General features: G+C 38.9%; 1 protein-coding gene and 1 non-coding gene across 2 annotated transcripts in view; one reads left to right on the top strand and one right to left on the bottom strand.

The window, feature by feature from the left end:
• AASS (aminoadipate-semialdehyde synthase) overlaps window positions 1–16212 on the bottom strand; it is a 73640-nt gene that overhangs the window by 6707 nt on the left and 50721 nt on the right. The window contains exon 19 of the mRNA XM_049771090.1: window positions 5911–6078. Coding sequence (XP_049627047.1) covers window positions 5911–6078 — 168 coding nt within the window. The remainder of the gene's footprint in view (window positions 1–5910; window positions 6079–16212) is intronic.
• On the top strand, window positions 47–153 carry LOC126028355 (U6 spliceosomal RNA). Its single transcript, XR_007502424.1, has one exon. It is a non-coding gene; the product is annotated as a U6 spliceosomal RNA (small nuclear RNA).

Raw genomic sequence — 16212 nt, forward strand, 5'->3', positions numbered from 1 at the left:
GAGTTGTAAAAAATTTGACAACAAGAAATAAAAGATTTTGGAATGTGTGTTCACTTAAGCAGTACATATACTAAAATTGGAACAATAAAGAGAACATTAACATGGCCCCTACACAAGGATAACATGCAGATTCCTGAAGCATTCCACATTTTTATGAACAATTTTGTAATTACAGTGTTTAAATAAAGCAATTATAAAAGGTATATGAATGAAATGAGGACAGATTATTTCAAAATTAATTGAATAGACTGGTGAGAGACAAATGGAATTGATGGCATAAGCATTGTTAAGCAGACACTGGTGAAGAGACTGGTGGTGAAATAGTGTATTCCTGAAACCTAATCATAAATAACTTGGTAATTTTACAGTAAAGAAATAAAAAATAAAATTAATTGCACAATAAATCCAAAGACTTTTTGGCAACACTTACCTATGTCATATTTCAGATATGATAACAAGAAGGTACACAAATAGAAAAGGTTTATGAAGCCCTGATCTATAAGTTTGAAGTCCTTGAGATATTAAATAAAACTCATCTTCATCTAAATATGACTCTCCAATCTGACCTATCACTCATCAGCCTCATCAATCCTCATTCCCCAATATTCTTCTGAAAATCAGTGTTATTTGTTCCTGTTCCTAGAATGTGGTAGTTACCCTTTATTCCCTATGAAATGCTAACTCTCCCCTTAATTCTCAGATCTGCAAATCAACTGGGTTCCCTGGTGATTGGCCATTGCCTTCTCCACAATTTGCAGATTTTTGCAAAGACATCTATCACGTTTCATAACACAAATTTTAATTTTTGATGCGGTTACTGGACTAGTTACTAGTTACTAGTTCCTAAAGGATTGTGCTGTGTGCATGTGTGTGTTGATCCTCATCCAGTCACTCATCAGCATTTCAATATACTGGAAGAAAGTATAATGGTATGACCTTTGAAAACAGGAGAGTGGTGGTTTTGAGGGTGGCTGGAAAGGTTAAAACAGGGGTCTTTGAGATAACATGGAGGGAAGGCATTTGCCTTTCATGCAGAAGGTCATTGGTTCGAATCCTGGCATCCCATATGGTCCCCCGAACCTGCCATGAGCGATTTCTGAGCATGGAGCCAGGAGTAACCCCTGAGCGCTGCCAGGTGTGAACCAAAAACAAAACAAAAAAATTACTTATTTATATGTTTGGGGCTGGAGAGATAGCATGGAGGTAAAGTGTTTGCCTTGCATGCAGAAGTTCGGTGGTTCGAATCCCGGCATCCCATATGGTCCCCTGAGCCTGCCAGGAGCGACTTCTGAGCATAGAATCAGGAATAAACTCTGAGTGCGGACGGGTGTGACCCAAAAAACAAAACAAAAAAACAGGGGTCTTTGTATTAATAAAATTAAGAGACTGTTTTCTAAATTAAGCTGTTATAATTAAAACTCTAAACAAATAAATAGAGGGAAGGAGAGAGGAGAGATAAGAGGAAGAACTGAAGGGGGAAAGAAAGAAAAAGAGTGAGAGATAGTTACAGGAGTTAAGGAACTTGTCTTGACTGCAGCCAACACCAATTCAATCCCTAGATTATCTGCACTACCAAGAGTGACTTCTCTGAGCACATAGTCAGGAGTAGCACATAGGATCTGAGCACTGAAATATATTACCCAAATCTAAAAAAATAGTACAGAAGAAGGAAGGAAGGAAGGAAGGAAGGAAGGAAGGAAGGAAGGAAGGAAGGAAGGAAGGAAGGAAGGAAGGAAGGAAGGAAGGAAGGAAGGAAGGAAGGAAGGAAGGAAGGAAGGAAGGAAGGAAGGAAGGATGGAAGGAAGAGAAAAAGGAAGAAAGGAAGAAAGAGAAAAAAGAGAGAGGGAAGAAGGGAGGGAGGAAGGAAGGAAGAAAGGAAGGAAGGAAGAGAAGGGAAGAAGGAAAAAGAAACAAAGAAAGAAACAAAGAAGGAAGGAAAAAAGAAAAAGAAGAAAGAAAAAGGAAAGAAGAAGAAAGAAATGTAGGCATGATTTAAGGAAGTAAAAAGCAATAATTATTTTAAAAATAAACGTTATTATAGAGCTCCTGTAATCATTATACATCATTAAGTGTGTGGTCTGGTAGATATTTTTACATTCTGAAGATATTTCTACATTCAAATTGTTCAACGTTTACTATTAAATAATTACATTTTTTTTCTAACTAAATGTAGATATACTTCACAGAAGAAAAGTAAAAATTCAACCTCAACTTAGCTCTAGGATCTAGGCAATGGCAGAGATCCATTCATTCAATGTCTAAAATAGTGAGATATTTCAGAATGATTTCGTTACCTCAAAATTAGTTTATTTTTGGTTTTGGGGCCACACATGGTGACATTCAGGAGTTACTTCTGGCTATGTGCTCAGAAATTGCTCCTGGCTTGAAGGACCAAATGAGACACTGGAGGAATCAAACTGCGGCCTATCCTAGGTTAGCCACGTGTAAGACAAATGCCCTACTGCTTGCACCACTGCTCTGACCCCAGAAGGCAAAGTTTTAACAATGATAAGCTGCTTGGTCCTATGGTGCAGGCCATTCTGGTGGTGTTAGAATCTCAGACCACACCCAGTGGTGCTGACTGGTCGTTGTAATGTCAGGAATCAAAAGTGGGTGGATACATGCTAAGAATATGCCTTAAACTGCTACCCATTTCTTACGTAAAGCAGACATAAGTCACCCATGAGCTTATAAGATGTTTAGCTGTCTGGCACTTTTTGTGTTTTCGCCACAACCAGTAATACACAGGGGTTACTCCTGGTTTCGTACTCAGGAATTAATCCTGGCGTTTCTATTGGACCATATGGGATGTCAGAGATCAACCTAGGTTGGCTAAATTTAAGACTTACCTTGCCATCTGTACTATCTCCCCATCCCCTCCCTGCCTTACACATTTATTTGTCAGAGCAGACTTGCTTCAGACACTAAGGGAATTTTTGAGGTTCCTCAGGAAAGTAGATACAGGATTCGGTGAAGTGAAAAAAACTGACTACACTTTGAATGGGAGTGAATCTGAATTCCTCTTATTAAAGATTACAAGGGCTATTTAAGCAATATTTTTGCCACATATGCTTTCTTGTTAACAACAGCTTACCAGTACATACTTTTTGATCTATAAATTTCTTCAAAACAATTCATATGCCTATAAGGTGGGTTACAAACCTTCTAAAAGATAAGCTTCAATCATAAAACAGAAGGGAGTCTCTGTTTGAGCCAGAGACTTCCCTGGGATCAAAGAGAGCAAAATTTAACATTTCAAAGTTTTTCCTCACAGGCCAGAACTTGGATGGTCAATTCTGATGTAAATTTAAAGATTAGCAAGATGCCAGGTGTTCCTAACAGGGTTTCTTTCATCTGAGAAAACAGGCCTTTTACTTTTAGGACTTCCACAGATAGCCATACTTTCTAAGTCTCCTCTAAAGTCTGACTAAAAGACAGGTTTTAGTAAAAGGGCCAAAGTCTGACAAAAATGACAAGCTTAATTAAAAGGGGGACAAATATTTACCTGGGGAAAGCTTTCTTAACAACCCATTGTTACTTCCAGGTCAAACCCTGGATATTATTTCTGAGGTAAAGATTAGCAAATAACTAGGAGTACCTTATGCATCAAATATGTCCCAAAACAAATATACCTTTCATCTGAGAAGACAGGGCAGAAGGGTAGTAAGGCATAGGATATTCTATCAATAACTATCTAACTGTATTGAACTAATTAAATAACTTACTTATTTCAGCTTCAGTATGTTTCTCGTGATGCTAAGTTTTCCAGGTAAAGAGGTAAATGCTCAAATATACACATACTTAGCACAACAGAAGGATTATTTATATTTATATGTTTGCAACTATCAATAAGCTAAAATTGAGATAACAACCATTTATCAGGAAAGCGATCTCTCTTTGAGATCTGGTCTCAGTTAGCCATGCCGAGGCTATTCCACAGCAAGCCTACTGGTTTCTATCCTCCCCTAAACCATGGCCATATTTGTTGAGTCTATATTACTAGCTGTTCTAAGAATATAAGCAGTAATTCCATTTTTCAGAGTGGGCCATGAAATTAAAGGTTATTTTTTTTAATAGCATTTAGTACAGTCTATTCTCAAGTATATAAATTTAGGACTACAGGTTCTCAGAGACTTAAAAAGTTGAATAATATTCTCAAGAATATGTAAAGTAGAGAGCAGTGTTCACAAACTCCAGAGGGTGTAAGGACTCCTGTTCTTGATGCCTCTATCCCAGGTACCATTCATTATCCTTTAGTAACCTCAATATTATTTTAGGTATTAGGGATGAGACTGTCATCAAAGGATGATAGAGAGCTCTGCTTCTTTTTTTTCTTCCATGTAATCTATAACACTCTATTGTTGTGTGATCATCAGGGGTTATGTAATTTTGGTAAATATATTCTAAGCACCTTTTTTTTTTTTACTTCTCTGACCTTTCTCCTCGGTGGTGTTTCTTATTAGATAAGAATGATATATTTTTATCTCTGTGGCTTTAGCCCTTAGCAAGTCTAACATATGCCTGCTGTTGATTGCACATTTATTGAAAATGAATACTATAGAGCCTTAGCATATAACCTTATTTAGTAGCCTTTTTTTAAGATTGCTATAGAAAATTTACCTGTATTTAAGGTGGACTCAAAATCCAATGACTGCTGTTCTCAGAAGAAAAACACAACACTGTGAGGCACAGAAATATGCGTATAGAGATGGAGGGGAGGAGAGTTTTGAGAACTTGTGTACAAGTCAAGGAAGACTAAGAATTTCTAGTGACCATCAGAAGTGGTGAGTTGCCCCTAAAGAGTTCCCAGAAAATAATAGCCCTCCCTGTATATTTGGTTCAGGGATCTGCGATTTCAAAGATGAGGAGTATTATTATTCATTTCAAATTGTTTTCTTTTTGATATTTGGGAGTTTTGTCATGCTGGTTGTGACCACTTGTTATAACAGCCCTAGGAGATTTAGAACATTTGCAGTTGATCATCTATAATAACTAATGTGTAGTATCTATTTGTCTTAGAGTCATAAAAGCTACAGCACACCACACTTTTGATAAAAGCATTTTAGATTTGCTTGTGGGAAAGGGATACTCACTTCATATTGGGCTCTAAGCCAAATTAGTCTGACCCATTTTACAACATTGTTCTCAAGAAGTAACACAAAAATCATATTTTTTTGTTTTGTTTTTGGGCCACACCCGGCAGTGCTCAGGGGTTACTCCTGTCTGTCTGCTCAGAACTAGCTCCTGGCAGGCACGGGGGACCATATGGGACACCGGGATTCGAACCAACCACCTTCGGTCCTGGATCGGCTGCTTGCATGGCAAACGCCGCTGTGCTATCTCTCCGGGCCCCAAAAATTATATCTTTAGATCAGTGGAAAATTTTTTTTTCATTTAGATTTGAACTTGCCTAGGGCTGCTTCCTGAGTATACCTTCCCTGAGCCTGACACTAGAACTAATGAAGTTGAAGGTCACTTCACCCCAAATTTCAAATATTTGAAGCTGATCCTTCCCCTGCCCTATATTCTTCATGAGTCAAAAATTCTCTTTCGGGCCCGGAGAGATAGCACAGCGGTGTTTGCCTTTCAAGCAGCTGATCCCGGACCAAAGGTGGTTGGTTCGAATCCCGGTGTCCCATATGGTTCCTCGTGCCTGCCAGGAGCAATTTCTGAGCATGGAGCCAAGAGTAACCCCTGAACACCGCTGGGTGTGGCCCAAAAATCAAAAACTAAAAAAAAAAAAAAAAATTCCCTTTCTACTCAGGTCACTTTAAAATTTTTTAAATATCCAATTAAAAGCATCTTAGCAAACAAATTGTAACATGGCTTATGACCTTAATTATTGTGATTCATAAGAAAGCTGAAATGTGCACATCACCTCCTAATGTGCACGTGTGTTCAGTTGCTTACCTGGTATCTCAGAGTCCCACGCAGCAAAGTGTGAGCAGATTGAATGCCATAAATCTCCGCGTATTTTGTACTGTCTCTGTTCGGATAGCCTTCCAGATTTAACCCTGGGAAATAATCCATGGGAGCCACGGCATTCAGAAAGGCAACACCCCCTTCAGCATTCACAACCTGAGGAATATTGACATAGCATGTAGCTAGTTACAATTTGTTCTCTTTGTGTTTCTCTGTTTTAGAGTCATAGTTAAGGAGTTAAACTTTGACAGAAAACTCAGAAGAGTAAATTAACAAAAAATGTAACTGGAAAATCATAGAGGGATTAATTAGTAAAGCTACTATAAGTAGTACTTCATAGTCAAGCTGTTTAACTAACAGTCGAATTCACAGGGCTATTTTCGGTAGAATAATTCCAACCCTTATCTTTTTGGGGGCTGTGTGTGTGTTGGGTAAACCAAAATGGTGCTCAGAAGCTACTCCCAGTTCAGTTCTTGGGGTTGCCCCAGCAGTATGCTGTATGTTCAGGGGACCATACATTTTCTGGGCAGGCCTCAAACCTGTTTTCTATATGCAAAATATGTGCTTAGCCCCTTGAGCTATTTCTGACCAATTCTCCAAATTTTACAATTTTACCACAAACATTTAGTCTGCTTGATTTTACTGTTATTGTTTAAAAAAGAATGTAGTTTTGGGGCCAGTGAGGTGGCGCTAGAGCTAAAGTGTCTGCCTTACAAGCGCTAGCCAAGGAAGGACCGAGATTCGATCCCCCAGCGTCCCATATGGTCCCCCCAAGCCAGGAGTGACCCCTGGGCATAAAACGGGTGTGCCCCCCCCAAAAAAAGAATGTAGTTTTGTTTTGTTTTTCTTGTTTTTTTTTTTGTTTTTTTTTTTTTGGCACTGGGTTATGTCCTTTTGGTTGCTTTTGGTGGTGGTAAATAAGTGGTAGTGATGAACTTCCAAGAGAGCCACACCTGCCAGTGCTCAGGGAGCTAGAGTATTGGGGAACAGTCATGGAGCCTCACACAAATGTGGCATGAACTTTTCTATCAGAGTAATATTTCTGCCTCTGACCACTTCAGGTTTTAAGTAAACAATCTTCTTAGCAACAGGAGCTCATTTGCAGTGGTAGTATTCTCTCTTGTGTTTCTTGTTTCCTGGTTCCTTTACAAATATCATATCAAATACAAGTCAAATTCTATTTCTGCAGCAAACATGTACTGAGCGTGGAATGTACATGCTGAGTGTATAGGGTCACACTCATTGGAAATTAAGGAATAAAATTAATAAATAAATAAACAAACAACAAATAAAACTACTTCCATTTACTCTTGCTGGCATTAAGCAAACAACTGTTGAATATCAACCAAGTACTAAATGGGACTGGTGAGGCTATCTGTATGTGGGAGACTGCTTCTCCTGTCAAAAAAAAAAAAATTTCAGTGACTTACAGTGAAAAGAAAAAAAAGGCCCAAGTCCATCTCATTGCTAAAGTGCTGAATCCCTAATTTCCAAGCTCTTTTGATTTCTCATTATTATGCTTATCCACATTGCTCTCATTATACTTTTTCAAAATGCAATAAAGCTCTAGCTTCCTCTATTGAAATTAAAGGACAAATATGTTTCTTTCCACTTGTCAGGCTTATTCTTGAAAGAAAGAAAAGCATCATAGTGTGATAATATTAAGGCTGAAAAGTCTGATGGGAGTCACTGGTGAAACTGGAAGTAAGCCTGTTCACACAACTGGAAACAACTGGCCATGTGGATGAAGCTTGAGAGCAGTACTGGAAAAAAAAAAAAAAGGAGTTTCCAAAAAGAATGGTTCAAAGGGATTTGGAGCAACTTTCCAAAGGAGATTTCAGCTGAAATGAAGGATTCCCAATTAGAATATGCATGAATCTTGGTATAAGAGAGAAAATGAAAATATATTTAGATAGAGCTTCCATTCCAGCAGAACATAGACTGTGCTGATTGTAATCAGAATAGACTGAGTCTCCTAGTCAAAGGGCTCACTTTCTAGGGCTGCAGAGGTAGCTCAAAAGGTTGCAGTGCCTGCTTTGAAGCTGGTGATAAGGTTCAATCCCCAGTGCCATATGTATAGCACCTCATTTGTGCATTGCTGAGAGCAACCCTGAGCTCTGTACCAAGAGTGTACTCTCAATACTGCTAGTTATGTCTTCTCCCCTACAAATAAAAACAAAGTCTCATTTTGCACAGAAAGAGACAGAGAGAGAGAGAGAGAGAGATCCAAGAATGAGTGAAAAAAAATAAAAAATGCTCTCCATTTAATTTTTTTGTAAATCTCTTCTAGACTACACATTAAACATTTCTAAAGGGGTCATGTGTATATTATGCACTAACTTGTTATACTTTTATAAAGATCACACCTGAGGTATGTACCCCCAAAGTACCTACTCCCAGGTGCTTCTGCATTATCCCTTTTTATTTTCCATTTTTGAATTTAGCAGTGCTCAGGGATCATTCCTGGCTTTGAGCTCAGGGATCACTAAAGGTGGTGCTAAGAGAGTCCATATAAGGTAATGGTGATTAACCTAGAATTGCTTATGTGCAAGCTAAAAGGCATACCCCATATAATCTATCCAACCTCTGTAATATTCTCTTTATTATTTTTATTAATTTTTGGACCACACCTGCTGATGCTCAGGGATTACTCCTTGATATTCCCTCAGATCACTCCTGGCTTGGGGAATATGGGACGCCTGGGGTTTGAACCACAATCCATTCTAGGTAAGCGCACGCAAGGCAAAAATACATTACTGCTTATGCCGGCACTCCTGCACATCTCTGTAATACTCTTTTAAAGCAAACTTCTTTAGTATTTTAAACTGAAGTCACCCACATTCCAGGATGTGGAATTTCTCTTCCTTTTCTTTTTGGTACTGTGTTATTTTTTATTAATATATTTATTTAAGCACCTTGATTAGAAATATGATTGCAATTGGGTTTCAGTCATGTAAAGAACACCCTCCGGGGCCAGAAAGATAGCATTGAGGTAGGGTATTTGCCTTGCATGCAGGACGGTGGTTCGAATCCCAGCATCCCATGTGGTCCTTTGAATCTGCCTGGAGCAATTTCTGAGCATAGAGCCAGGAGTAACCCCTGAGTAATGCCGGGTGTGACCCCCCCCAAATAAATAAAAAGAAGAAGAAGAACAACAACAACAACACACCCTTCATCAGTGCAACATTCCCTTCACCAATGTCTCAAATCAACCTCCTCCCCACCCCAGCCCTATCTGTACTCTTGACAGGCTTTCGGCTTCCCTCACTCATTCAAATTGTTACAATAGTTCTCAATGTAGTTATTTCTCTAACTACACTCATCACTCTTTGTGGTGAGCTTCATGTTGTGAGCTGGACATTTCAGCCCTCCTCTCTTTTGTCTCTGAGAATTATTGTAAAAATATCTTTTATTTTCTTAAAACCCATAGATTAGTGAGACGATTCTGTGTCTATCTCTATCCTTCTGACTTATTTCACTCACCATAATAGATTCCATATACATCCATGTATAGGAAAATGTCATGACTTCATCTCTCCCGACAACTGCATAATATTCCATTACATATATGTACCACAATTTCTTTTATGTTTGTTTGTTTTTGAGTCACACCGACAGTGTTCAGGGGTTACTCCTGGCTCTATGCTCAGAGATCCCTCCTAGCAGACTCTGGGGACCATATGATATGCTGGGATTCGAAACACCGTCCTTCTGCATGCAAGGAAAAGACCTACCTCCATGCTATCTCTCCGGCCCTGTACCACAGTTTCTTTAGCCATTCATCTGTTGAAGGGCATCTTGGTTGTTTCCAGATTCTAGCTATTGTAAATAGTGCTGCAATGAATATAGGTGTGAGGAAGGGATTGTTGTATTGTATTTTTGTTTTCCTAGGGAATATCCCTAAAATTAGTATAGCTGGATCATATGGGAGCTCAATTTTCAGTTTTTGGAGGAATCTTCATATTGCTTTTTATAAAGATTGGACTGGATGGCATTTCCACCAGCAGTGAATTAGAGTTCCTTTCTCTCCACATCCCTGCCAGCACTGCTTGTCCTCATTCTTTGTGATATGTGCCAATCTTTGTGGCATGATATGGTACCTCATAGTTGTTTTTATTTGCATCTCCCTAATGGTTAGTGATGTGGAGTATTTTTCCATTGCCTTTTGGCTATTTGTATTTTTTTTATTTTGTTTTTTTGGGCCACACCCGTTTGATGCTCAGGGGTTACTCCTGGCTATGCGCTCAGAAATCGCCCCTGGCTTAGGGGGACCATATGGGATGCTGGGGGATCGAACCGTGGTCTGTTCCTTGGCTAGTGCTTGCAAGGCAGACACCTTACCTCTAGCGCCACCTCACCAGCCTGCTATTTGTATTTCTTTTTTGCCAAAGTATCTGTTTATTTCTTCTCCCCATTTTTTGATGGGATTAGATGTTTTTTTCTTGTAAAGTTGTGTCAGTGCCTTGTATATTTTGGATATCAGCCCCTTATCTAATGGGTACTGGTTGAATAGTTTCTCCCATTCAGTGAGTGGCTCTTGTATCCTGGGCATTATTTCCTTTGAGGTACAGAAGCTTCTCAGCTTAATGTAGTCTCATCTGTTTATCTCTGCTTCCACTTGTTTGGAGAGTGCAGTTTCCTCCTTGAAGATGCCTTTAGTCTCAATGTCATGGAGTGCTTTACCTACGTGTTGTTCTATATACCTTATGGTTTCAGGTCTGATATCAAGGTCTTTAATCCTTTTGGATTTTTATCTTCATACATAGTATTAGCAGGGGTCTGAGTTCACATTTTTACAAGTGGCTAACCAGTTGTGCCAACACCACTTGCTGAAGAGGTTTTCCTTGCTCCATTTAGGAGTTCTTGATCCTTTATCAAAAATTAAGTGTATGTCTGAGGAACATTCTCCAACTACTCAAACCTATTCCACTGATCTGAAGGTCTATCTTTATTCAAACACCATGCTGATTTGATAACTATTGCTTTGTAATACAGTTTAAAATTGGGGGAAGTAATGCTTCTCATATTGCTTTTCCCAAGGATTGCTTTAGGTATTCGTGGGTGTTTATTGTTCCAAATGAATTTCAGATGTGTTTGATCCACTTATTTGAAGAATGTCATGGGTATCTTTAGAGTGATCGCATTAAATCTGTACAATGCTCTGGGGAGTATTGCCATTTTAATGATGTTAATTCTGCCAATCCAAGAGCAGGGCATGTGTTTTCATTTCCATGTGTCCTCTCTAGCTTCTTGGAGCAGGGTTTTATAGCTTTTTTTGTATAGGTCCTTCACATCTTTAATCAAGTTGACTCCAAGATATTTGAGTTTGTGTGACACTAATGTGAATGGGGTTGTTTTCTTAATGTTCATTTGTTCCCTATCATTATTTATGTTTTTCAGACTAGTTATTTCAGTTTGGAGTTTTCTAATCTCTATCTTTGTATTCTGTTTGGTTAGAACTATGTTTTCTTTGATTTCCATAAGGATCCTCTATATTTCTATTCTAAACTCCTTATCGAGAGATTAATCAGATGGTTGGTATTTTTTGGGTCATCAGAACTATCATATTTATTCTCTCTGCATGTTGCTTGCCTGCAAGGTTTCCCCCATTGTCACGCTTGTAGTGTGATTTTTTTTTTTGTGGGTTATGGTTGGGTAATTAGAAAGAGCATGCACCTGCAAAGCAAATTGGAGTGCTCTTCTGGAGCCTCTAGGAGACAGTTTTTGCTGGGCCTTTCTTGTCCTTCTCAGATTTTTCAGGAAACAGAAGAAAAAGAAACACAAAAAGCAGAGAAGTTCCCTCAGTCTCTCCCAGTTCTAATCTCACAGAAGGGGCACACCCCTCCCACCTCCCACACAGACAAAGGAGCAAGCTACCTTGCTGCAGAGGCACCGTTGGTAGCTGGATTTCATTCAGATTTTCTTGGCCTTTCAGCCTGGATGCCTCCAGGAGACAGTCCTTCCTGGGCCCTCAGGAGATTTTCAGGAGACGAAAGAGAAGAGAAACATGCAAAGCCGACAGGTCCCCTCAGTCTCCCCCAGTTGCTTACTCTGTGTTATTTTTTAAATAAAACTACTAGTGGAGGAATGTTCAAAGTGGTGGCAGAATTTGTATTGGAGCATTTGTGCCTTAAATTCAATTATAAATAACTTTGTATATCATGGTGCCTTAATAAAAATTAATTTAATTTTTTTGTCAGGATTCTGATTTTTTTTAAATCTTGTTCTATTTTATGGTCATCACTTATAGTGCTGAGAGACTACTCACAGATCTTTATGTGGGATCATTCCTAGAGATTATCTGCTAATCCAGTATAATTAAGAACTGCTGCATGCAAAGCATTTGATCCAACCCCGTGATTTATTCCTCCTGCCCATCTTTAATCGAATAAGGAGTAAAATATTGACCTTTGTATGCCACCTCCTTTACTTCTATAGCCTAAGAAAATTATAAATTTTGTCTACTTGTTTGAAAGTCAAGATCTTTTTTATTTTTAAGAAGATGTATTCAAGATAACATGCTAACATTTTGCTGATCAGAAATAAGTCTATTTGATCATTAGCCTATTGTGTGACTGAGTCTTGTAAAGAAAAAATAGAAATGTAAACTGAACAAAATTACTTATTTATGGAAACTGACAACTGTTTTAACCACCTGATGTGAAATTTCTGGGTTATAATTATCATTTGACATCAATTCAGCTTCACAATTCTAGTGACATATCTTGAAGTTCATTAATAAGTCTTATTTTGTTTAATATTTTATTAATAGTGTGAATGAAGACAGGCATTTGTCTATTTCACATAAATATTTTTATGTTTCAATAATGTTCAAAATCCAATGACTCACACCAGAAGAAATAGTAATATTACATATTACTATTGCAAACTACTATGCATTTAACCCTTATCCTCTAATTCACTCTCAATCCTAATATGCGCATACACACACACACAGAATCACTGGCAGTAAGCCTCATTTCTTAAAAAAATTACCATAAATATACAATATATTTGCCTTTAAACTGTATAGTTATCCATTTTCAGAGGTAGAAACTAAGCCTGAAAGAATCATCCAGAAGCAGATTTGAAACCAACTCATTTTGACTCTGACATTTATTTTCATTCCCCTTCAACCATTCTGTCTTTTGGAGGTAGAAGAATAAGATGGGCAAGGAGTGTAGATTACTATGTTGGATTACACTCAGCTGTGTTCAGGAGTTTTTGTTGACTCTGTGCTTAGGGGACACTACTGGTAGTGAACAGAGGACTATAAGTGGGGCTGAGAATTGAATTCAGGTCATCCTAGTGCACAGCAATGTCCATTGTGGAATCTCTTTTGCCCCTGCCTCATTATATTGCACAAATTCTGATCGGTATCTTAAAGGGATTCTAAAGCACCAAGTACAGCACTGCAGATCATGTCAGCAGTATAAATTTATGCAATTGTATTAAAGCTTCCAGCACAGTCAAAGGTATCACTGCTGAAATGTTCTCAGAGTTGAAGAGCACAAACACCTAAATCCTGAGTGCTCTAAGAGAACTAAATAAAAACACCCCAAAACACATCCTAGTCACAATGCTTTAAACCACAGATATAGAATAATGAAAGCATCAAGACCAAAAAAGGGGGGCTGGAAAGATAGCATGGAGGGAAGGCATTTGCCTTGCATGCAGAAGGATGCTAATTCGAATCCCGGCATCCCATATGGTTCCCCAAGCCTGCCAGGAGCGATTTCTGAGCATAGAGCCAGGAGTGACCCCTGAGCGCTGCCGGGTGTGACCCAAAACCAAAAAAAAAAAAGACCAAAAAAAGGAAACTACATATAAAGAAGCATCCTAAAATTTACAGCAGATTTATCATAAGCAACCCTCTAGGTAAGAGGGCAAGAGTGAGTTGTAGTGAGAAAAAAATAAAACCTCAACAAAATGAACACTTAATCAGTCAAGAAGAGTTCACCCAGACTGACTTTCTTTCATTCAGGTTTGAAGGAAAAATAAATAGCATCACAGATAAATAACAGCTTAGAAACTTAAGAAACTCAAAACCAATAATAAAAATGAAGGTGTACATTATGGCAAGAAAGTCCTCAAACAAAGCAAGCCTCTACAAAAAGATGGCATAAAATTCTATGACAGGGGCCGGAGAGATAGCATGGAGGTAAGGCGTTTGCCTCTCATGCAAAAGGTCATCGGTTCGAATCCCGGCGTCCCATATGGTCTCCCGTGCTCGCCAGGAGCGACTTCTGAGCATGGAGCCAGGAGTAACTCCTGAGCACTGCCGGGTGAGACCCCCCAAAAAAAAAGAAAAAAAAATTCTATGACAATAATCTCTCTCAATGTCATGGACTAAATGCAGCAATTAAGAAGCACAGAATAGCAAAATGGAAGAGAAAATTGAATCTAATATTCTGCTGCCTGCAAGAATAACATTTGCATAGTCTGAGCAAACAGACTAAAAGTCAAAAGTTGAAAGACAATCCTTCAAGCAAACAACTCCATCAATAATGCTGGGGTGGCCATACTAATATGACAATAAAAACTTCTGGGTCAAAAGAGACAGGAGGGGTCATTTCTTAATAATCAAGGGATATGAACATCAGGAAGAAATCTGACATATATACATACACCCAATGAGAGGTGGCGCTAGAGGTAAGGTGTCTGCCTTGCAAGCGCTAGCCAAGGAAAGGACCGGGGTTCGATCCCCCGGCATCCCATATGGTCCCCCCAAGCCAGGCGCAATTTCTGAATGCTTAGCCAGTAGTAACCCCTGAGCGTCAAATCTGTGTGGCCCGAAAAAAAAAAAAAAAAAAAAAAAAAAAAAAAAAAAAAAAAAAGAATTTAACAACCTGGATTGGGAAACAGAATGAAACTACTGTATTACTGAGTAACATAGCAGCCAGAAACTTCTAAAAGCAGAATTTTGTCATATATTTATTTAAGCACCACCATTACCAACATATATGTAGTTGGGTTTCAGTTATAAAAATGAAGATCCCACCTACACTACACTAGTGTAACCTTCCCACCACTAATGCCCCCATCTTCCTCCTCCCACACTCCGACCCTGTCTTTGAAACAGGCATTCTATTTCTCTCATTACCATTAAAATGATAGTTGCTTATCCTAGCAATGAGAATGTATGAGGGAAATAGAAAGCCTGTCTAGAGTACAGGCAGGGCGGGGTGGGGAGGAGGAATAATTGGGAATGTTGCACTGGTGATGGGGGTGTCCTCTTATATGACTGAAACCCCACCAAATCATGTGTGTATCCAAGGTGTTTAAATAAAATATTATGAAAAGAAAAAAATGATAGTTGTTGGTGTAGTTATTTCTCTAACTGCACTCACCAATCTTTTTTGGTAATCATGGGCTGGTCCTTTCAACCCTCCTCTCTATTGTCTCTGGGTATTATTACCATACCATCTTTTATTTTTCTTAAATCCCACAAATGATTGAAACTATTCTGTGTCTATCTCTCTTCCTCTGACTCATTTCACTCAGCATAATAGTTACTGTGTCTGGGACTGAAGCTGGAATTGTCAAGAAAGCTACATGAGAAAACCAAAGCAAAACTCAAAAAGAGCATTATTCCAGTAAAGAAAAGAAAGACAAATACATATCAGGGCCGGAGAGATAGCATGGAGGTAAGCGTTTGCTTTGCATGCAGAACGTCGGTGGTTCAAATCCCGGCATCCCATATGGGCCTCCGAGCTTGCCAGGAGCGATTTCTGAGCATAGAGCCAGGAATAATTCCTGAGCGCTGCCAGGTGTGACAAGAAAAGGGGGGGGGGGGGGAGAGACCGGAGAGATAGCATGGAGGTAAACGTTTGCCTTGCATGCAGAAGGTCAGTGGTTCAAATCCCCACATCCCATATGGTCCCCTGAGCCTGCCAGAAGCGATTTCTGAGCGTAAATTTAGGAGTAATTCTTGAGCGCTGCCAGGTGTGACCCGAAAACCAAAAACCAAAAATCAAAGGAAAAAAATAAAAAAGAAAGACAAATATTTTCTTGGTGTCCTCCATAGTGTCTGGGATACTGAAACAGTCTTTCTTTTTTTCCCTTCTTTTTATTAAACAACAACAAAAATTGTTCAGAATAAAGAGGAGCAACACCAAATTCACCTAAAATGACCTCTAGCTTTAGAGAGTCCAGCCCTTCAAATTTCATCATGGAGCTAATATTTGCTTGGAAGGAGGTTGAGACATGTCTGACTATCGATTGTCAGGCAGAGTGCAATCTAAATGATCTCATTGAATGTGACTGCAAGAGCTCTTCAAGGTTGCTATA

The sequence above is a fragment of the Suncus etruscus genome, chromosome 1 (genome assembly GCF_024139225.1).
Source record: "Suncus etruscus isolate mSunEtr1 chromosome 1, mSunEtr1.pri.cur, whole genome shotgun sequence".
NCBI classification, from domain to species: domain Eukaryota; kingdom Metazoa; phylum Chordata; class Mammalia; order Eulipotyphla; family Soricidae; genus Suncus; species Suncus etruscus.